The sequence below is a fragment of the Hyperolius riggenbachi genome, chromosome 6, assembly GCF_040937935.1.
Source record: "Hyperolius riggenbachi isolate aHypRig1 chromosome 6, aHypRig1.pri, whole genome shotgun sequence".
Classification (NCBI taxonomy): Eukaryota; Metazoa; Chordata; class Amphibia; order Anura; family Hyperoliidae; genus Hyperolius; species Hyperolius riggenbachi.
In genome coordinates, this window is record NC_090651.1 from 9164215 (window position 1) to 9187207 (window position 22993).

Here is a 22993-nt window from a genome sequence, read left to right on the forward strand (position 1 = left end):
ATAATGAGATAATCTCAACTAGCATGAAGATAAACATTAACCACTTAAGCCTACAGGGTTGTTTATTTTTTGCATCTGAGCAAATTTCACCTCCTATTCATTCGCCAATAACTTTATCACTACTTATCACAATGAATTGATCTATATCTTGTTTTTCCCGCTACCAATTAGGCTTTCTTTGGGTGATACATTTTGCTGAGAATTCATTTATTCTAAATCCATTTTAACAGGAATATTAAGAAAGAAATGGAAAAAAATCATTATTTCTCAGTTTTTGGCCATTATAGTTTGAAATGAATACATGCTACCGTAATTAAAACCCATGTATTTTATTTGCCCATTGGTCCCGGTTATTAACACCATTTAAATGATGTCCCTATCACAATGTATGGTGCCGAACAATGTATGGTGCCGATATTTTATTTGGAAATTAAGGTGCATTTTTTCAATTTGCGTCCATCACTATTTACAAGCCCATAATTAAAAAAATTATATTAACCACTTAACGACCAGCCAACGGCGGCTGGTCGCAGTGCTATTTCCATGGAAACGGCCGCTCGTTCATGTGAGTTCATGGAGGGAGTCTCCTTTAACAGCCGGAGAGCCTCCGATCTTGGCTCACAGGCGAAATGTAAACACGCGGGGAAGAAATCCCCGGTGTTTACATCGCACGCCGCTGCTGTTGCAGCAGCGCCGTAAAGGAGATCGCGATCCCCGGCCTTTGATTGGCCGGGGATCGCTGGCATCTGATAGGCTGAAGCCTATCAGAGGCGGTACAGGACTGATCGCCATCCTGTGCCACCCTTAGGAGGAGAGGGAGGGAAGGAGAGGGAGGGGGAAAAGCGCTGCGGAGGGGGGCTTTGAGGAGAGCCCCCCCCCCCGCTCGGCAGTAGACGGCGGCGATCAGACCCCCCCCAGCAGGACATCCCCCTAGTGGGGAAAAAAGGGGGGGGAAGTCTGATCGCCCTGCCTAAAACCTGATCTGTGCTGCGGGCTGAGGAGCCCATGCAGCACAGATCATATAATAATCAGCCGGTCCTTATACTCCTTTGACATGCATATTTAAAAAGTTCAGACCCTTAGGTAACTATTTGTTTTTTTTTATTATTGTAATTTTTTTTTTTATTATTAAAAATTGTATTTGGATATATTTGATGTGGGAGGTAAACAGCTAATTTTAAATGTTAAAAATGTATTTATTTAATAAGTGGATGTGGGTGTAGTTTTAGTATTTGGCCACAAGATGGCCACAGTCAAAAAGTCCTGAGAGCGATCGATCTCACTCCCAGGAAGATAGGAAACTTTTTTTCACTTAGAAAAACTACAGCCTCTGATTAGAGGCGGTCGGTTTTTCGGGGGGGTGGGGGGTTGACTTTGATCAATGAATGGGATTTATAATCTCATTCATTGATCGTTGGGCTAACGACCGGCGGCGGGAGCGGGCGCGGGAGTGCACGCAGCCCAACTGGATGAGAATGTTCATCGAGTTGGGCTTAAGTGGTTAAAGGACAACTGAAGTGAGAGGGATATAGAGGCTGCCATATTTATTTCCTTTTAAGCTATACCAGTTGCCTGGCTGTCCTGCTGATCCTGCCTCTAATACTTTTAGCCATAGCCCCTGAACATGCATGCAGCAGATCAGATGTTTCTGACTTTATTGTCAGATCTGACAAGATTAGCTGCATGCTTGTTCCTGGTGTTATTCAGACACTACTACAGCCAAATAGATCAGCAGAATAGCGAGGCAACTGGTATTGCTTAAAAGGAAATAAATATGACAGCCACCACATACCTTTCACTTTAGTGGTCCTTTAAGAAATAAGCCCCTGCAAGTATGAGAGTATCCCACCGTGTGGGAGGGGCTGTGCTTTCTTCAATCGTCGCAGGAAGTGGCCCCTCTGACGGAACATTCTATTTCTGGGATAATGGCGGCTTCCTGCTGGCTGCCTCACTCTCTGCTGAACGCTCAGGTTTGCAGGAAGTGTGGGTGGCAGAGAATTTAATTATGACATTTTATAGAGCTTATCTGTACTAACCTAACCATGGAAACGAAGTCACTCGAGCCTGACGCCAAGCTGTGACTCCGGCGTTGGAGGGAAGCGGCGCGCGGGAAGGAATTGCCATTCTAGCTTCTTATATGTGGCATTTCACCCTGAAAAACAACATGCCTAGGCAATTTACAACTAATAACCTCACCTGTGTAATGTACATTCCTAATGACAGGCCCGGCTTTTATACCACGGCAAGAAACAGAGGCGTCTGAGGAATCGTAGCTTAAAGGGAGGGCTCACGGAGAAATAAAAATACTAATCCACTTACCTGGGGCTTCCTCCAGCCCGTGGCAGGCAGGACGTGCCCTCGACACCGCTCCGGAGGCTCCCGGTCTTTTCCGGTGGCTCACCCGATCTGGCCAGGCTGGCTTCCAGGCCGGGCTCTTGTGCGCTCCAACGTGCGTCTCACGCGGTCGCACTGACGTCATCGGACATCCTCCAGGATGTACTGCGCAGGCGCAGTAGTTCTGCGCCTGTGCGACCGCGTGAGACGCACGTTGGAGCGCAAGGAGTAGCCCGACCAGGAAGCCGGCCTGGCCAGGTCGGGTGAGTCACCGGAGAAGACCGGGAGCCTCCGGAGCGGCGTCGAGGGCACGTCCTGCCTGCCACAGGCTGGAGGAAGCCCCAGGTAAGTGGATTAGTATTTTTATTTTTTTAAACAACTCCGGGGATATTTCCTTTAAAGTGGATCTGAACCGAGTATAATGATTCAAAACAAACACATGATGTACCTGCAAATGAATATTACATACTTACCTCACTGTCCGTTTCCCTCGGAAGCTCACCATTTTGTTTTCCTAACAACTACTCCTTCCAGTTCTGACAAGATTTTGTCAGAGATTAAATATATCAGTTGCTGTCAGTTATAACTAAAAGGACAACTGATGGGCAAGGTAATGTCCATGTTTCACTATGGCTCAAGTGGACAGTATGTGTATGTTTATTTTGACTTTTAATTTTCAGTTCAGGTTTGCTTTAGAGTGGGATAAACTCCATATTAACTAAAAAAAATAAATCATCCAATTCGAAATTACTTCTTTGGCTTACCTGTCCTGTTTTAGTGTCAGATTTTGGAAAAATGTGCTGTAAAAAAAGAACATTTATGCTGGTTTCGATCATGTTGCTTCCAGGGTCAGCTGAAGCAGAAAAAAATCTGATCCCGGCTGTTCACCCAAATGGCGGAAGTGACAGGGATATCGAAGCTGCCATAATTATTTCATTTTAAGCAATACCAGTTGCCCGGCTATCCTGCTGATCCTCTGCCTCTAATACATTTAGCCACAGCCCCTGAACAAGCATGCAGCAGATGCCCTGACTGCAGTGAGACTAGATTAGCTGCATGCTTGTTTCAGGTGTGTGATTCAAACACTACCGCAGCCAAAGAGATCAGCAGGACTGCCAGGCAACTGGTATTGTTTAAAGAGAGTCTGAAGCCTTCTAAAAATCCTCTTTTTATTAGACATTTATCTTCAGCAATAGCAGCAGTGCTAAAACGCTGCATTCCAGTGACTAAACGATGTCATAAAACCCCCCAAATACCGGGGCAAAAGTCCACGACATTCCAAGTCGTGGATTTTCCTGCCGGGGGAGGCAGCTGTCGCTCTGCCTCCATTAGGACTCGTCCACACCAAGGGCATATTTGCCCTTTTTTCAGGCGCAGGTGATTTTCAAAATCACCCATAAAACACTTGTGCAATGAATCTCTATGAGAAGGTTCATATCAGCGCCTTGTGAATGCTTTGCGGTGGGCTTGGCGGTGCCTGTACCATTTTTGGGGTGTTTTTGCTATAATGGAAGGTATAGGAAAAACGCTCACAAAATCGTTTTGTGCAACGATTGTATTTATTATTTCCCGGGTCAAAGAGTTCACTTCCTGACTTGCATCAGGGAGTGAATTACAAAACCGCTCTAGAAAAGTGCTTTTACCAGAAACGCAGCGCTCAGTGGAGCGCTAAGAGGGGGGGGGGGGGGAAGCGCTCAAAACTGCAAAACACTTGCGTTTTCAATTTTAGGTGTGAATGAGGCCTTAGCATCAATCTCCGCCGCTCCCCGCCCCTCTGAGTAAAAGAAGACTGAGAGGGGCGGGGAGAGGCGGCGATCAGCAGGATTGGCCTCGATTCATAAAGCATTTCCGCATGAGGAAATGCTGAAAACGGCTCACTTTACCGACCACACAGCCAAATCTGTATTCATAAAGGCTTTTTCCGCATGAAAAGCCGACATCCACGAGCAGAGTGATAAATCACCGCCTTGCGCGGTGATTATCACAGCAAAAGTAACAAATGTCAATTCATAAAGATTAGAGGTAGCGGTATGCGGACGGGTATTACCGCTACCTCTGATGTGGCGAGAAGCGTGCGGAATACAGTGCAGTGAATGGGACAGACCTCCCAAGCAGCTGCAGAGAGAACACCGCACGGAGGGACTCCGCCTGCTTCTCCTGTTTCCGCATGTCTCCCGACAGCCTAACGCCTGCCTACAGCGGAGTATCTCCGCACGCCTGTCACAACTAGCTAAATTTTTATGAATTACCACCCTGAAGGCGGAAATACCGACAGCGGTGTTTCCCCGCTCGACTTTCCCCGCTCGCAGGCACTTTTATGAATCGAGGCCATTGACGTGAGTAACGTCAGAGCTACAGCACAAAGCTCTGCCTCTACCAGGAAGCGCTCCCCACATTTTGCCCCGGGGATTTGGGGGGGGGGGGGGGTTAATGACATATTTCTGCCGCGGGAATGCAGCGTTTTAGCACTGCTGATATTGCTGAAAATAAATGTCAAATAAAAAGAGGATTTTTAGAAGGTTTCAGACTCTATTTAAGAAGAAAGAAACATGGCAGCCTCAATATTCTTCTCTCTTGTCCTTTAAATAGAATGTGTCCGTGCCTGAATACTTTACCTGTCGGTGTCTGCCGCTGTCGTCACACTCTTTCTCACACACGCGCGCGCATGGTTGCTGGCATATTGCACGTGGGCGCGTGTGTATGTGCGGAAGAGCGTGGAGACGGAGCAATCGGCGGACACGGATAGGGAAAGTATTCATGCACAGACACCCTAGGGCATTTTACCGTAGGGAGGGACGGAAGTCTAGCCACACCCCCTCTCTCACCTCTGCAGCAGTGCAGGAGACAGAGAGGTCACATGGGGAGGGGCATGCTTGCAGTTGGGCGGTAAGCAGGTCTTCACCAGTTGTGATTATGCAGATCAGTACAGGATAGCTTTAAATTCTCTCTACTTTCTGGGGTGTGATGGAGAAGCTGCTGTAGATAATGATTCTGCCCGTTATCTGCAGAGTAAATGTTTTCCTGAGAGCCTTTGATTGCATTCAGCTATTTAGTTGTAAACATCCATTAAAGCTTCTCAGGACTGGAGCCATAATTCTGCGTACTTCGGCTCCTTTTCATGTCCTTGAGGACAAAATGTGATGCCACTACTCCAGTGGGTTTTCCTGAGGGCCCTTTCACACTGGCGCGGCGCGGTGCGGCATTTTACCGCAGCTTACCGTTAGGGCAGTGAAAGTCTACGGGGTAGTTCACTAAACCGTGATAACTCAAATATCACACCTGATCAAAGATATCACACGTTATCAAAGTTAACACGCCTTATCAGAGTAGCATAGCGAGCGCTACGAACTTATGCCTGCTAATTGGCAATGGCACTCGTCCTGCCCTGAGCCCCTGCGGGTGATCAGGTGTTATATTTGAGTTATCACTGTTTAGTGAGGCAAGCCATAGGTGCGCAGCGCCAGAAGTACTCTATAAAACGTGAGCCCGTACCTATGTTACCGTGCGGCTCCTGCGGCGACATGCGGCAGACCGAAATTCATGTAAGTCTATAGCGACGCACAAGCTTTAAAATGACAGCCACAAGTTTAATGTGCTGCACATGCACGGAAGCCTATTTTACCAATACACTTCCGCGCACATCATAGATTCGGCCACAGGAAGTGATCGCTAGAGAGCGTCACTTCCTAATTGGTCTGCAGCCAGACGGGGATTACCATGTATTAAAACAGTAATCTCCGAAGGCTGATTTTGGCGTTGGTCCCCTCACCGTACGTGCCAATATGCAGTGTGAAACCGGCCTTAAAGGAATACTGTAAGGGGGTAGAGGGAAAAAGAGTTGAACTTACCCGAGCTTTCTAATGGTCCCCCACAGACTTCCTGTGTCTGCGCAGTCGCTCATCGATGCTCCGGCCCCGCCTCCGGTTCACTTCTTGAATTTGCGATTTTTAAAGTTGGAAAACCACCGAAACCATACTGGGCCTGTGCAATACACTCCTGGTGACGTCAGTGGCAGCGAGGACACGGCCGCGCAGGCGCAGTGGTTTTCCAACTTTAAAGTTACAAATTCTGAAAGTGAACCGGAGGCGGGGCCGGAGCATCGGTGAATGGCTGCGCGGGCACAGGATGTCTGCGGGGGGTGGAGCATCGGTGAGTGGCTGTGCGAGCACAGGATGTCTGCGGGGGGCGGAGCATCGGTGAGTGGCTGCGCAGGCACAGGATGTCTGCAGGGGGCGGAGCATCGGTGAGTGGCTGCGCAGGCACAGGATGTCTGCAGGGGGCGGAGCATCGGTGAGTGGCTGCACAGGATGTCTGCGAGGGACCATTAGAAGCCCCGGGTAAGTTCAACTCTTTTTCCTCTGACCCCCCCCCCCCCCTACAGTACTCCTTAGATTGCAGATGGAGACAAAGTAACATTATTAAGGTGCCCATACATCTAGCGATTTTGCGGCCGACCGACAATCCGATTCAATGATTTTATCAAATTGGATGAAAATTGGTGCAGAAACAAGCATGCCATTCAATGATTCCATTGAAATCGGGCCAAAGAAGTTAAATGTATCATTCGATCATGATGGACAATCTCAGCCGTACATGGTCCATTGGGTGCCCGGCAGTGACGCAGTTGGATATAGCGATGATCGACATAAGTGACGGACCTCCGACATTATTCCCCCAAGAGTAGAATGTCCTCCCCCCGCCCGGTGTCTGTGTGGCATGGATTCTGGCCTCCTCTGCTGTCACCCCATGTGGCACCAGGTGTGTGTGTGATTTTACATGCACACCACATGGTGGCGCTCACGGTAACGATGGACACTGGGGTAATGGCGTATGGGGCTGGGAGTAACGCCAGCGGGGCAGGTGAGAATTTACACTGCTTGGGCATGGATCAGGCAAGCGCCGGTGGAGGCATCACTAGGCTGATTCGGCATAGCCGGGACAAAGTTCCTCCAGCAGCCAAGGCTGAGACACCAAAGTGCGCCCCTCCATCCCTCCCACCCCAGCCGTCACACGCTGACTGCTATTACACTAAGATTCTCCTCAGGGCCCCCAACACCTTCATCTCAAGTAATCTGGCTTGCAGTCACTGCCATGTATCCCTTGTCTTATTTCTCTCTGCTTCAAACACAATAGGGGAGTGATAGCTAAATGAGTTGTGCGCCCCCTCTTAAACTATGCCCTGAGGCTGGAGCCTCTCTCGCCTCTGCCTCGGCCCGGCCCTTGGAATTGGCCTGCGTTGTATGGGCAGCTGACAGATCTCTCTCTAATCACATTCAATCAGAGAGAGATCGGTCTCTTGGTCGATCTGCCCATACATCTGTAGATGTATGGGTATCCCTTTAGTCTAGTCTTGATGGGGTGGACAACCTGCCGATGGAAAGGTATCAGTCTATGAGGAACAGAAATCGATGCATTAGGCCTCTCTCCTATGGATAGGAGCCTGAATTATACGCTTGTTGGGCAGGTCAGTCTCCTATCCAGGGCCGGATTTTCCATAAGGCACTGCAGGCATGTGGCTACAGGCGCCTTATGTGGGAGAGGTGGCCTATCTCCTCAGATCACTGACCTCAGGAGTTTACAATCTAATCCCTCTAAGCTTCATATCACTAACCTTATGCACTTACCCCCTAATCCTTGTCTCGTGTCGCTAAGGATGACATGAGACCAGGGACGGATCTAGGGGGGGGGGCGAGCGGGTCTCTTGCCCCAGGCGCAGTTTGTTGAATTCTTAAAAAGGCGCCAAAACTGGATAGGGAAAGGCAGTTTAGGCGCCAAAACCTGACCTTTAGGCGCCAAAACTGGATAGGGAAAGGCAGTTTAGGCGCCAAAACCTGACCTTGCCCCAGGCGCAATTTGTTCTAGATCCGTCCCTGCATGAGACATTGGTTAGAGTGTAAAATTCTAAGGACAGTTAGTGACATAAGGAAGGGATTAGAGTTCCGAATATTTTTACTTGGGGTGTGGCCTGTGCTCAGGGGAGGAGTTTAGGGAGCCAGGACGCCTGTGCAGACGGGCCTCTGAGTTATAAATTCCGGCCCAGCTCCTATCTGACGGCCACTGAGCAGAATGGTAGTAATTCTCACCTCACGTGTTTGACATTTGCTGTGATTACCAGCAGGGCAGGGATGTGACTCGGTGTGGTTCCCGCCTTGCCAATGCCCGTGCTGAAATCCAGCAAGCGCCCAGGCGGTGCATGTAACGGACAGGCTGTAGAATAGCCTCCTGTGTGAAATAGGCCTAATCCAATGCATAACTTCATTACTCTTTGAGACTTGGCTGCCATCTTCATCACAGGACCAACGGCAATCTCCAGGACTGCTGCAGTTTTGCATAAACACGAATCTAGTGCACAGGTGTCAAACACCAGGCCCCCGGGCCGACTGCGGCCCTCCTTGCCATTTTATGTGGCCCTCCAGAGCTTCAAATGTGCATCATTGTAAGCGGTAAAAGACTGACAGCACGCTGCCTTCCCCTCCAGAGGAGCACACTGGAAGGGCCAGATTTACCATAAGGCACTGTAGGCACGTGCCTACAGGTGTCAGATGATGGAAAGGCAGCTCTCTCCCCTTCCCAAATGCCTTCCTCCTGCCTTATCTATGCAGAGTCCCGAGAAAAGACTAAATGAGAGCTTACTCACGCAGCTCTCAGCATTCCACTGATGAGATCTCCCTTCAGTGGGGGCACCTCTAGCTACCTAATAGTTGGGAGCACCTCTATCTACTTAATATTGAGGGTACTTCTTGTTACCTAATAACAAGGGGTACCTGTGGCTACCTATGCCAGGCAGGGAAAGTAGGGGGAAGGTGAAAGCTGGGACAGCCAGCACTCTAGCAGTGCAGTTGACCATGGGTTTGTGGGTTCATGGAGGGCGAAGTCTAAAGGTGCCAGGACATCTGTGCCTATAGGCTCCTGAGCTGTAAATCCAGGCCTGCATGCATGGGGGGCGGAGTCTAGGGTGCCAGGACATCTGTGCCTATAGGCTCCTGAGATGTAAATCCAGGCCTGCACACAGGCGGTGATGGTGCTTCTGGTTGAAACATTGTCAGTTTGAGGAGTGGTGCAGCTACAACTCATGGGACCCCTCAGCAAAATTACCATAGGGCCCCTTAATGATATTCAAACTTGTGTGGCTGGTAACCACCCTCCCCACCTCTCCACCACCTCAGCTTACCAAAAAGACTATAGGAAAGTGAAGATTGGCATCTTGCCTTGGACCATATTTCACCTTGATCCTTTCCTGTGGAAGCAGCGCTGGGGCAGGTAAATATTAAACTGCTCTACTGCGCTACTCTGCAGAAGGGGAGGAGCTGTCCCTCCATGGTCGCTATAGTTACGACACTTAGTTTGAGGCTGTTCAATAAATGTTAAAGTGAGCCAGAGATGAAGCACCCTCATGTATTTTACCATATAGATCAGTGGGAACATTAGAGAAAACACCTACCCTGCTCTCTGTTTCATTCTGCACTGCACAGCTTGTTTCTTATCAGACCTGATAAAATTCCCGACTGAGCATTCAGTCTGGCTTTGCTATAATGACTCAGCTATAATGATTCCTGAGCAGATCCAGCAGGGGGCAGGCTTGGACTTGAAAAGACATGAGAGAACACAGACTGAGCTATAAATATTCCTGAACAAAGCCAGACTGAATGCTCAGTCGGGATTTTATCAGGGCTGATAAGAAGCAAGCTGTGCAGTTTAGAATGAAACAGAAGGCAGGGTTGGTGTTTTCTCTAATGTCCCCACTGATATACATGGTAAAATACATGAGGGTGCTTCATCTCTGGTTCCCTTTAAATCTTGATAAACAATTTGGCCCCCGACTAAGACAAGGTTTTAGATTTCGGCCTGTTGCGTGATCGAGTTTGACACCCCTGGCCTAGTGTTTCGCTTTGCTGGAACCACTTTTCAGCAGTGTTCCTGTCAGCCCAGAGATGGCTCATCTTTGTCCTGTTGTTGGTCTCAAGTCTGGTCTTTGAAACCCTCCTGGCAATCTTGTGGAGATAAGTAATGATGTCTTCATCACTGATGGTCAAAGAGATGATAATAATACTGCTCCTGATGCAGGTGTAATGACTGAATTATGTGTGAGCTGAATTATCCACACCGTCTTTGGCGGAGTTGTCCTTGCTAACCTTTGTGCACCACTTCCTACAGCCAATGAAGACTTCACCTCCGTCCTCTCGGAGATCATGATGTACATCCTCCTGGCGTTCCTCACCTTGTGGCTGCTGATAGAGGTGGTTTACTGTTACAGGAAGATCTCTAAGTCGGAAGAAGTGACTCAGGAAAGCGTGTAAGTAGATTTCTGTATTTTGGGCTCAGCCATTTTCTGTATTTTCATTTTCACCCGAAGAGCCACGAATGATGTACAAAAGGAAGTCAGCATGACTTGGGTTACTGCAGACCTCAAAAGAAGCGACCAAAGTGATTAATAAATGCACTTCCGTGATAACATATTAATGTTGTTGTTCTACTTGATATACAGTATCTCACGAGTGAGGACACCCCTCACATTTCTGTAAAGTAGTCAGTGTACAGCTTGTATAACAGTGTAAATTTACTGTCCCATCAAAATAACTCAACACAGGGCAGGACGGGTGGAGCTCTCATCATTGCCAATTAGCAGGCATAAGTTCGCTATGCTACTCTGATAAGGCGTGCTATTTGTCTTAGTGAATCATGCCCCTTGTTTGCCACAACAATTTTTTTTAGCACTGCCTTAACTTCTTTGGGCCTGGAGGACACTAGGACGTCACAGGTGCCACTGGAATCCTCTTCCACTCCTCCATGATGAAGCTGGGGGATGTTAGAGACCTTGCGCTCCTCCACCCTCCATATGAGGAAGCCCCACAGATTCTCAATAGGATTTAGGTCTGGAGACATGCTTGGCCAGTGCAGCACCTTTACCCTCAGTTTCTTAAGCAAGGCAGTGGTCATCTTGGAGGTGTGTTTGGGGTCGTTATGATTTTGGAATACTGCCTTGTGGCCCAGTTTCTGGGAGGGGATCATGCTCTGCTTCAGTATGTCACAGTACATGTTGGCATTCATGGTTCCCTCAATGAACTGTAGCTCCCCAGTGCTGGCAGCACTCATGCAGCCCAAAACCATGACACTCCCACCACCATGCTTCACTGTAGGCAAGACACACTTGTCTTTGTACTCTTCATCTAGTAGCCATCACACACACTTGACACCATCTGAACCAAATACGTATATTTTGGTCTCATCAGACCACAGGACATGGTTCCAGTAATCTATGTCCATAGTCTTCTTGGAAGGAAGGTGGGTGTAGGTGTGTGTGATGTTTGGTTGAAAGAAGGTTTGGGGGTGTTTGGTCGGAAGGTTAGCGAGTTGTGTTGAGGATGCTGGGTGGGAAGCCAGGTTGATGATATTTGATTGGAAATTTGAGGTGTGTGTGTGTGTGTTATGTTGGGTTGGAAGGAATGCTTGGAGGTGTTTGGTTGGAAGGTTAGCAGGTTAGGGTGGGGATGCTGGGTGAGAAGGCAGGTTGATGATGTTTGACTGGAAGGTCGAGGAGTGTGCGTAGGGGTGATGTTTGGTTTGAAGGTGTGTGGGGTTTGTGGCGGGGATGTTGGGTTGGAAGGAAGGTTTGGGGATGTTGGGTTGGAAGGTAGGGGGGTTTGTGGCGGGGATGTCGGGTTGGAAGGAAGGTTTGGGGATGTTGGGTTGGAAGGTAGGTGGGTTTTGGTGGAGATATCATGTTGGAAGGCAGGGTGGGGGTGGTTAAGAGCTGAGCTTCAAGGCTGAGAAGGACACCTGAACTGTACAATGTGATTTGTGAGATTCTGCAGCAAAATGAGAAGCAATTTCAAAGCCATTTATTTCTGAGCAGGTTACTAGGAGTCAGATTACCGCTCATTGTGCGTATGGAAAACAGGAGAGTCGCTGATGTAGAGCTGTTTTGTGCTCTTCCCTTTTCTTGTGAGGATCAGGGGTGGCATCATTTCTGTGCGGTGACTGAGTGAGCAAGCGGATAATAATAGAATGTGGAGGCTGATTAAATGACATGGCCTGAGCCAGGGACAAGGAACTACACACTGAACTCTATTGTCGCTTCTCTCTACAGCACTGATTATCTAGCAATACCTTCAGAAAACAAAGAGAACTGTTCTGTCCCGGTGGAGGAGTAAAACTGACGCCGATTCTACAAACCTGTAACGGTACGTTCAGCTAAGGCGAATCATGTGATGGATCTGACCAAAGTCTTGCTGTCTAATTAGTCTGGGTTCTCAGAAGGGCCATAAAACAGGTGTGCCCATCCTGATCGTCACCCCCATAACAAGTGTAACCACAAAACACACCTGATCTGAAGTATAGTCCCCTGTGTCGGAGGGAGGGAAAGTTTAGTAGTTGGGGTGCCCCACAGCTAGGGATACTCATTCAGATTTTGCGGAAATGCAATTTCCAAAATTCCGATCGGAAATTTCATTTCTGCATCGGAATGCGGAAATCGGTAATACAAGTGCGGTAGGCGGATTTCCGCCGGAAATCGTGGATATTTCTTTTTGAAAACTTTTTTTTTTGCATCTTGTTCACAAGATTCTGTTTAACCACCCTGGCGTTCTGATTAAATCGCCAGGGTGGCTGCGGGAGGGTTTTTTTTAAATAAAAAAAAAACTATTTCATGCAGCCAACTGAAAGTTGGCTGCATGAAAGCCCACTAGAGGGCGCTCCGGAGGCGATCTTCCGATCGCCTCCGGCGCCCAGAATAAACAAGGAAGGCCGCAATGAGCGGCCTTCCTTGTTTTGCTTATATCGTCGCCATAGCGACGAGCGGAGTGACGTCATCGACGTCAGCCGACGTCCTGACGTCAGCCGCCTCCGATCCAGCCCTTAGCGCTGGCCGGAACTTTTTGTTCCGGCTACGCTGGGCTCAGGCGGCTGGGGGGACCCTCTTTCGCCGCTGCTCGCGGCGAATCGCCGCAGAGCGGCGGCGATCAGGCAGCACACGCGGCTGGCAAAGTGCCGGCTGCGTGTGCTGCTTTTTATTTCATTAAAATCGGCCCAGCAGGGCCTGAGCGGCAGCCGCTGGCGGTGTTGGACGAGCTGAGCTCGTCCAGACCGCTCAGCTGGTTAATAAACCCTGAAAATTTGGACTTACGGGGGCTTTGCTATTAACCACTAAAGTCGGCGGATTTTTACTGTAATGTTAAATTCAGAAAATCTGCATTATCCGATATGCGGTAATTTTAAGCCAATCAGAAGACTGGGAATGAATAAACCAGTCAGAGAATGGGGATTTAGGCAGAAATTTCTGCATTCTCTGATTGGTTTATTCATTCTGAGTCTTCTGATTGGCTTAAAATTACCGCATATCGGATAATGCAGATTTTCTGAATTTAACATTACAGTAAAAATCCGCAGACTTTAGTGGTTAATAGCAAAGCCCCCGTAAGTCCTAGAAACACCAAATTTTCAGGGTTTATTAAACATTTCAGCCGGCTGGATTTTTCACCTTCCGCATCAGAGCAATTTTCACCTCCCATTTATTCGCTAATAACTTTATCACTACTTATCACAATTTATTGACCTATATCTTGTTTTTTCCGCCACTAATTAGGCTTTCTTTGGGTGGTACATTTTGCTAAGAATTATTTATTTATAAACGCATTTTAACAGGATTAATAAGAAAAAAATTGAAAAAATTCATTATTTCTCAGTATTCGGCCATTATAGCTTTAAAATAATCCACGCTACCATAATTAAAACCTACCGTATATACTCGGCTATATGTCGAGAAATTTAGGGCTGACTCAAAGTTTAAAAGTGGGGGGGTGGACCTTTACGTGAGTAGTCCTAAATTTCCCAACTTATAGCCAATATGCCAGTGTGCCCCCTCCCTCCCACCCAATGGGAGCCTCTGTATAAATGTCCTACTTGCGCTTTGTAATCCTGTGGCAAAGTGATTCCCACGGCCGAAGCAGTCACCCCCCCCCCCCCCATCAGTGTGCGCTGGTTTCTCTCTTCTCCTTTCACTCGCGCTGACCTCCGTGCTTTAGCGTAGCCCCGCCTCCTGATGTCAGAAGACGGAGATACGCTAAAGCACAGAGGTCAGCGCGAGTGAAGGGAGAGAGAAACCAGCGCACACTGATGGGGGGGTGATGCCTTCTGCCATGGGGATCACTTTGCCACAGGATTACAAAGGGCAAGTAGGACATTTATACAGAGGCTCCCATTGGGTGCTGGTGGGTGGGAGAGGGTAATTATAAGCCTCAAATGCTTGGGTGACGGTGGGAAGGAGGGGTGCAATGGAGACAGGGTCAGGGAACCACTATGGGTGATGGTGGGAAGGAGGGGTGCAGTGGAGACAGGGTCAGGGACCCCCTATGGGTGATGGTGGGAAGGAGGGGTGCAGTGGAGACAGGGTCAGGGAACCCCTATGGGTGATGGTGGGAAGGAGGGGTGCAGTGGAGACAGGGTCAGGGACCTCCTATGGGTGATGGTGGGGGGGGGGGGGGGGTAATTATAAGCCTCAAATGCTTGGGTGACGGTGGGAAGAAGGGGTGCAATGGAGACAGGGTCAGGGAACCACTATGGGTGATGGTGGGAAGGAGGGGTGCAGTGGAGACAGGGTCAGGGACCCCCTATGGGTGATGGTGGGAAGGAGGGGTGCAGTGGAGACAGGGTCAGGGACCCCCTATGGGTGATGGTGGGAAGGAGGGGTGCAGTGGAGACAGGGTCAGGGAACCCCTATGGGTGATGGTGGGAAGGAGGGGTGCAGTGGAGACAGGGTCAGGGACCCCCTATGGGTGATGGTGGGAAGGAGGGGTGCAGTGGAGACAGGGTCAGGGAACCCCTATGGGTGATGGTGGGAAGGAGGGGTGCAGTGGAGACAGGGTCAGGGACCTCCTATGGGTGATGGTGGGTGGGAGGGGTGATTTAGAGGCAGCAAACATGTGGGTGATGGTGGGAGGAAGGGGATGGGGGAATTACAGGCAGCGTGGGTCGGGAAAATGAAAAATTCCAGCTTATGAGGGTCAAATATTGGGGTCGACTTATAAACGAGGTCGACTTGTATCCGAGTATATACGGTATGTATTTTATTTGCCCGTATGTCTCGGTTATTATACCATTTAAATTATGTCCCGATTGTGATGATCCGCTCAGCTGGCTGCACAGGCAGACAGCTGTTTGACCATTCCTCTAGTCTGTGGGCTGCAGGTCTCTGGAACAGAGACCTGTCTTTCCATTGCAAGTTTCTGGTCTGTTCTCTTGCTGGGGAATTTGCATACATTCGTTATGCAAATCCCCTACCTGCCTTCTTTGATGACTGGCACTATAAGAGCTTTATGTTTCCCAGAAGGCTTTGCTGGTCATTTCCTTTCCATGGTCTGTTCCTGATGGACACTGCTGGAGTGTCAGCCATTGCTATCTAGTATAGTTAATTCCTGGGGGTTGCTTTAGGCTCCCCTTCTAGCCCAGTCAGGTTGTATTATCTGTATTGCCTGTTCTGTCTTGTCTTGCCTGTTGCCATTGTCCTGTCCCAACAGTGGTCGACAGGAAATGGTTCTGATCTCTGTTCTTGGAGTATAGCTGGTGCAGCGGTTGCTACCAGCTATCTCTTCTGTTCTGTCGCCTGGGATCGCGCTAGCTACTTTTCGCTAGCGCTGTGGATCCTTCTGTTCTGTCTCCTGGGATCGCGCTAGCCACTTTTCACTAGCGCTGGGGATCCTTCTGTTCTGCTACTCTGTACCTGGATCACACTAGCCACTTTTCGCTAGTGCTGTGGATTCTATCTCTCGTTTGTCCCTGTTTTCGTGTGTGTGTCTTGTCCGCTACGCTTGCTGGAGGCTCGGTGAGGTAACCGTTAAGCAAGCGCTCGCGTCCTCTGTTTCATGTTTGTCTGTTAATGGTTAGTTAGGCGTGCTTGTCTCTATTGTGCTTATCACGTGGAGATCGCGCATAACCGCGTGCACTGTTGCGAATGAGTGCGGTGTTCGCGGTTAGCTAGTGTTTGTTATTTTCCGTATCTCTTTTTTGTATTATTTGCTGTGCCTTTGCTACCCTCGTATTCTATTCTGATCTGCCTTGTGTCACGTCTGGCGATCGCACCTCTCGCGATCACGTTCCTATTTCGTATCTAGCGTTTGTTATTTTCCGTATCTCCTTTTTGTATTATTTGCTGTGCCTTTGCTACCCTCGTATTCTATTCTGATCTGCCTTGTGTCACGTCTGGCGATCGCACCTCTCGCGATCACGTTCCTATTTCGTATCTGCTGTTGTGTGTGTGCGCTGTCGCGGGGTGGCGACTGGATTGGCGCACACACATACAACCTGTCCCTTTGCTCAATCTCATTCGCAATCGCCTCTCTTGCGATTGCGTTCTGCGCTTCGTACAATTCCTGTCTGGCACTTGTGGAGGTACAGAGGATTGGTTCCTCTGCACTCCCCAGCGCCATCTGCTGACAGGAATTTCCCTCTACGGGTGCGTAGCACCTTTTGCTGGGTGCCTGCAAATATACGCTTGTGGAGGATTTCTGCCGTGTCAGCGCACGCGCTGTGCGCTGATCACGGAGAAAGTTTCACAGTCGTTACACCGATCACAATGTATGGCGACAATATTATATTTGGAAATAAAGGTGCATTGTTTCCGTTTTGCGTCCATCACTATTTACAAGCTTATAATTTAAAACACGTTTGTAGTATACGCCCTTCACATGCATATTTAAAAAGTTCAGACCCTTATGTCTTTTTGGGGTTTTTTTGTTTTTTTTTTTATTGTAATTTTTTTTTTTCTTACCATAAATTTTTTATTTGGGTAATATTTTGGTGTGGGACATAAACAGTTAATTTTTAATGTGTAGATTGTAATGTAAAAAATATGTAGATGTAGTTTTACTATTTGGCCACAAGATGGCCACCTTCGTTTTTGTTTTCCCTCCTTGTACTTCTCGCTAAGCGGAAGTACAAGGGGGATGCGGAAATTTTTCAGGGCAGAAGAACTGAAGCCTCACGGGTGAGCGGTTCGGAGGGATCGGTGATCGGGAACCATGTTCCCTTTCACTGATCCCAGGGCTACCGGGGGACACCACGGGGGCGCGCCCCCTGTTCCTCGCTGCCGGCACCGGGCATTATTCGCCTGGCATAGCTGAATAATGCGCGCTGCCGTTCGCGTCCTCTGAAGCTTACTGCGCAGGCGTAGTACGAAGTTTTCTTGTACTGCGCCTGCGCTGTAAGCTTCTGATGACGCGGGCGGGAATGAGCATGGCCGCGCAGCTGCAGTTGGACGGCGTGTCGCGCTAGACCGGGGCCGGCGGCGGTGAACGGCAGAACGGAGAAGGACAGCGTGGGACGTTACTGCTACATGGGGCAGATAGAAGCCCTAGGTAGGTGGCGGTTTTTATCCTTAGTAAACCCCCACAGAACCCCTTTAACCTCCTTAGCGGTAACCCCGTGTGTGACACGGGGTAAGCCGCCGGAGGGTGCCGCTCAGGCCCTGCTGGGCCGATTTGCTTATTTTTTTTTTTTGCTGGACGCAGCTAGCACTTTGCTAGCTGCGCCAGCACCCCGATCGCCGCCGCCGCGCGCCCGATCGCCGCTATCCGGTGCGGCGCGCGGCCCCCCCCCCCAGACCCCGAGCGCTGCCTGGCCAATCAGTGCCAGGCAGCGCCGAGGGGTGGATCGGGTCTCCCAATGACGTCCCGACGTCGCTGACGTCGGTGACGTCATCCCGCCCCGTCGCCATGGCGACGGGGGAAGCCCTCCAGGAAATCCCGTTCTTTGAACGGGATTTCCTGATCGCCTATCGCCGGAGGCGATCGGCGGGGCTGGGGGGATGCCGCTGAGCAGCGGCTATCATGTAGCGAGCCCTCGGCTCGCTACATGATAAAAAAAAAAAAAAAATTTTAAAAAACTGTTGCGCTTCCCCCTGGCGGTATTTTTCATACCGCCAAGGGGGTTAAAGAGAAACTCCAACCAAGAATTGAACTTTATCCCAATCAGTAGCTGATACCCCCTTTTACATGAGAAATAGAATGATTTTCACAAACAGACCATCAGGGGGCGCTGTGTGACTAATTTTGTGCTGAAACCCCTCCCACAAGAGGCTCTGAATACCGCGGTACTCTGGGCAAACTGCCACAATGTAACAATGTTCAGAGACAGGAAATAACTGTTTAAAGCAGTCTGTAACAGCCAGAGCAGCTAGAAACAGCTACATAACATGCCCACAGTAACAATGTCACCATGTAATACATGTCAGAATGTGAATCTGGGAGAGGAAAGATTTTACAATGAGCAAACACTGACTAAATCATTTATACATAATTATTGTAAAAATGAAGCACTTTTTTTTATTAAATTATTTTCACTGGAGTTCCTCTTTAAGTCAGGTTAATACAGGTGAAACTCAAAAAAATTGAATATTTTGCATAAGTCCATTTATGTCAGTAATTCAACTTAAAAGGTGAAACTAATCTATGAAATAGGAGCCCTTTGCTGGCGTTTTGGATGAATTAGCTGATTAGAGGCTGACACTGAGCCGAGAATATTGAACATTCTCACAATATTGTAATGGTCTGAGATTGTGATTTTGGGGTTCCCATAATCATAGCCGGCCTTTGACCTGAGCGACTGGAGCGGTCGCTCAGGGCGCTGGCTTCCAAGGGGGCGCCTATAGCTGGCTACCTATACTGAGGGCATCTACACCTGACTTCCTATACTGGGGGCACATATGCTTGGCTACCTATATTGAGGGCACCTGCACATGAGATCCTATACTGGGGGCACCTATACCTGGCTACCTACCTATGCTTACAGTAGTGTGAGGGCATTTTATTGGGGGTAGGGGGGCGCACTGTGGCTATAATGCATGGTGCAAATTGTCGGCGCTGTGCTAGCATTACAAGGGGGGGGGGGGGGGGGAACCTAACTGTCTCACTGATTATTTTTATTAATATTCCTGGTTATTATTAGTATTATTCTATTATACATATGTGATGTGTCACAGAGATCTGAGGATTTGGCGTGACGTGTCAGGACTTCAAAAAAAGGTTGAGAACCACTGTCCTAGGAGGTAACTCAGGAGAAAAGGTGCATTGCATATGGGCCTGTGTGTGCGTGCGTATGTGTGTGTGTGTGCACACGTGAAAAGGATGAAGGAGGGGCACCAAAATAAGGTTTCGCTCAGGGCACTGGGAAACCTAAGGCCGGCCCTGCCCATAATAAGCTGTAAGCCATAATCATCAACATTATAACAAATAAAGGCTTGGAATATCTGGCTTTGCATGTAATGAGTCTATTCCATATATTAGTTTCACCATTAAAGTTAAATTACTGAAATAAATGAAATTTTGCTCAACATTCAAATTTTTCGAGTTTCACCTGTATGTCAACTTGCCGTATGATTGGCCAGTTTTTTTAACCAGTTAATGGCAAACTGACTTATTAAAACGTCCTGTTTGAGCCTGTTAACGGCAACAGGACGTTTTAATAACTCGCTCGCTCCCACCACCGTTCCACACGTATGCACGCCACTCCCGCCGCCGTTACCCGTCGGGACTCCGTGTTCCATGATTGGGGAAGATCGCAATTCCTGGAATGAATGCACATGACCGCGGTCAGCGGCCACATCTATTCATGAAACAGTTCCGTAAAATGTAAAAAAAAAAAAGTGAAAACTTCCTCTAAAACACGAGTGTGTTTACTACCGCCATCTTGTGGCCAAAAAGTAAAATTACACATACAGGCACATACATACCCTTATACACAATATCAATAAAATTCATAACTTACACTTCTAAAGCCCTCCTGCAAAAAAATACATAAATAGTTCCTTTAGGGACTCAGCTTTTTTTTATCTATATTTTATGAGGGAATATTACTATAACTTTACTACATAGGGGCTTGCAATCATGGACCGGACAAACCCCCCCCCCCCCCCCAAAAAAAAAACAAAACAGAAAAATAACACCTATATTTCCTTCATAATATATTGTCACCATACATTGTGAAAGGGACAATTTATAAACGGTTTAATAATCGGGACAACTGGGCACATAAAATGTGTTGTTTCATCCACAGGAGAATGTTTAATTTTAAAACTATAATGGCCGAAAACTGAGAAATAATGAATTTATTCCATTATTTTCTTGTTATTCCTGTTAAAACGCATTCTTAGCAAAATGTACTACCCACAGAAAGCCTAATTGGTGGCGAAAAAAAAACGAGGTATAGATCATTTTGTTGTGAGAAGTAGTAATAAAGTTATTAGGGAATAAAAAGGAGGCGCACTGACAGGTGAAAATTGCTCTGCTCCGTTAGGGTAAAAAACACTTGGAGGTGAACTGGTTAACACAATGGAGATGCCATAGATTGTCGTCATGATTTGATGTGGGCAGCACGGTGGCGTAGTGGTTAGCTCTCTCGCCTTGCAGCGCTGGGTCCCTGGTTCGAATCCCAGCCAGGGCACTATCTGCAAAGAGTTTGTATGTTCTCTCCGTGTCTGCGTGGGTTTCCTCCGGGCACTCCGGTTTCCTCCCACATTCCAAAAACATAGAGATAAGTCAATTGGCTCCCCCTAAAATTGGCCCTAGACTACAGTACTTACACTACATAATATAGACATATGGCAATGGTAGGGATTAGATTGTGAGCTCCTTTGAGGGACAGTTAGTGACAAGATATATATATACACTGTACAGAGCTGCGTAATATGTTGGCGCTATATAAATACTAAATAATAATAATAATAATGATTTATCTCTCCTCCATTCTGAACATTTCTGGGTTTCTGGTTCATAGATTTTCTTTGTTTTCATTCTCTAGGAAGCCCAAGAAGAAACTTAGAAGACAACAGATCTTCCTCCTCTCACTATATGAACAGGAGTTAGCCATATGGACCCCCTTGTCCCAAGTATTCCAAGACTACACAGCTCCTCTCTGTATTGCCTTACCTGCTCTGTGGACTGACGTTTATGTACCATATAATGTTATTCACGGCTGAGGGACACTCTGGAGGCTAGCCTACAGGAACCTTTCAAGAACGAGAACTTGGACACTCTTTCAGCCAAGATGCCAAAATGCCATGTGAGCAAAGGTGTGGATTCTGGTTAATAGCCGGTGGCTGTGAAAGGTCTTCTCTGTAAAAGATTGAGTATTATGTATTTATCTAGCAGCTATGACTCCGTGAAAACAACACATATTGCCGGTTACGTTCTCGGTTTCTCATAGACGTATTGGAGGTATTGAAGCTGTTGTTATAAAGCACTGCCAGTACGATGGGACATTCTGTGCCCGCCACTTTTACGATGTCCGAACAATCATAAAACTGTGGTACCCATCTCATTAACTATCCGGTGATGTGCTGTGTTCTTTTGTGCAGACACTACATCCACAACCATGACTGATTCTGATCTCCTGAACATGAAAGGTTTGGTGACCCACAGCGACCACCCTTCAAGGTTTGTTCACATTTCGAGCGCACGTGTGTCCCAACAACACCTTTTTTTGCACTTGCTTTTCACTACTGATGTGAGTCTGACCAGTATGGGCTGACATGACTGTTATACTCGTAGGACAGCTTTCGTGGCGTTTTGGTGGTGACGTCTCCCTGGCGGTATATTTAATCAGCTGTCACATGACTGAACCAAACACTTGATAAGGGTAGTAAAAATGTGTTATGTATTTACAATGAACAATAATAAAGGTGCGTGTACACATGACAACCTATGGATATGGTGTATGAGTGACAATGGGAAGGATTGGGGGTTCCTTACTGCGTAATGCGCATCAATGATCAGATATTTTAATTTATAACTGAAAACATATTTTGTTATTGGCTTGTGGAATATTTTCAGATTTATTAGAGGACTAATGAAAAGAGCAACCTGCGTTTTAGTTGCGGTGATCGCAATGCTAAAAACAGGCTCTGGAGATGCACACAGTAATGTAATTTTTGGCAGCAAGCCAAATCATAAGGGCTTGGACTGCTGACATTCAAATCCCTGCACAATTTGGGCCCTGGATACATGAAGGACTTGCTGAAGCAGCACCACACCTCTCACAACCTCAGATCAGCAGGAGCCATAAACTTGGTCACCCCCAGAGTGCACCTCAAAACCTCTGGAGACAGAGCTTTCTGTCATGCTGCCCCTACTCTTTGGAACTCCCTGCCACACCCAGTAAAGACAGCCCCTTCCCTGACGTTATTCAAATCCGGACTGAAAAGCCACCTGTTTAGCCTGGCATTTCCGGACTTATAAAATTCTTCCTCTGTACCACGATGGTCTGAGCCATGCTTATGTGCTTTGAGTCCTACGGGAGAAAAGTGCTTTACAAACGTTATTTGTTGTTGTTGTTCACACTAAGAGCGTTGTGCTGGCTATTTCCGAAATCGCCCTAAAAACGCTTGTGCAATGATTCCCTATGAGAATGTTCACATGTAAGCGGTTTGATTCCAATCCGCTTACAAAAGCGCTGCCTGTACCATTGGCTATAATGGGAGGTAGAGGGAAATCGCAAAGTGCTTGAAAAAGCACTTTGTATAGCGATTTCCCGAGCGCTTTCATGAATAAATACATTGTATTTATTCATTTCCGGGTGAAAGAGTTCACTGACTGACGTCAGCAAGTGAAAAAAAAAATATCTCTTTGAAAAAGCACTTAGAAAGCATAGGGATCGCAAAAAAATTGCTCAGCAC

The 22993-nt window shown here is 47.8% G+C and overlaps 1 protein-coding gene across 3 annotated transcripts in view; it reads left to right on the forward strand.

The window, feature by feature from the left end:
• SCN3B (sodium voltage-gated channel beta subunit 3) overlaps nt 1-22023 on the forward strand; it is a 75513-nt gene extending 53490 nt beyond the window's left edge. For all 3 annotated transcript variants that reach the window (XM_068242381.1, XM_068242380.1, XM_068242382.1), the window contains 3 exons: nt 10489-10627; nt 12422-12515; nt 21121-22023. In XM_068242381.1, coding sequence (XP_068098482.1) covers nt 10489-10627; nt 12422-12485 — 203 coding nt within the window. In that variant the 3' untranslated portion in view covers nt 12486-12515; nt 21121-22023. The remainder of the gene's footprint in view (nt 1-10488; nt 10628-12421; nt 12516-21120) is intronic.
• Nucleotides 22024-22993: the final 970 nt, after the last annotated feature.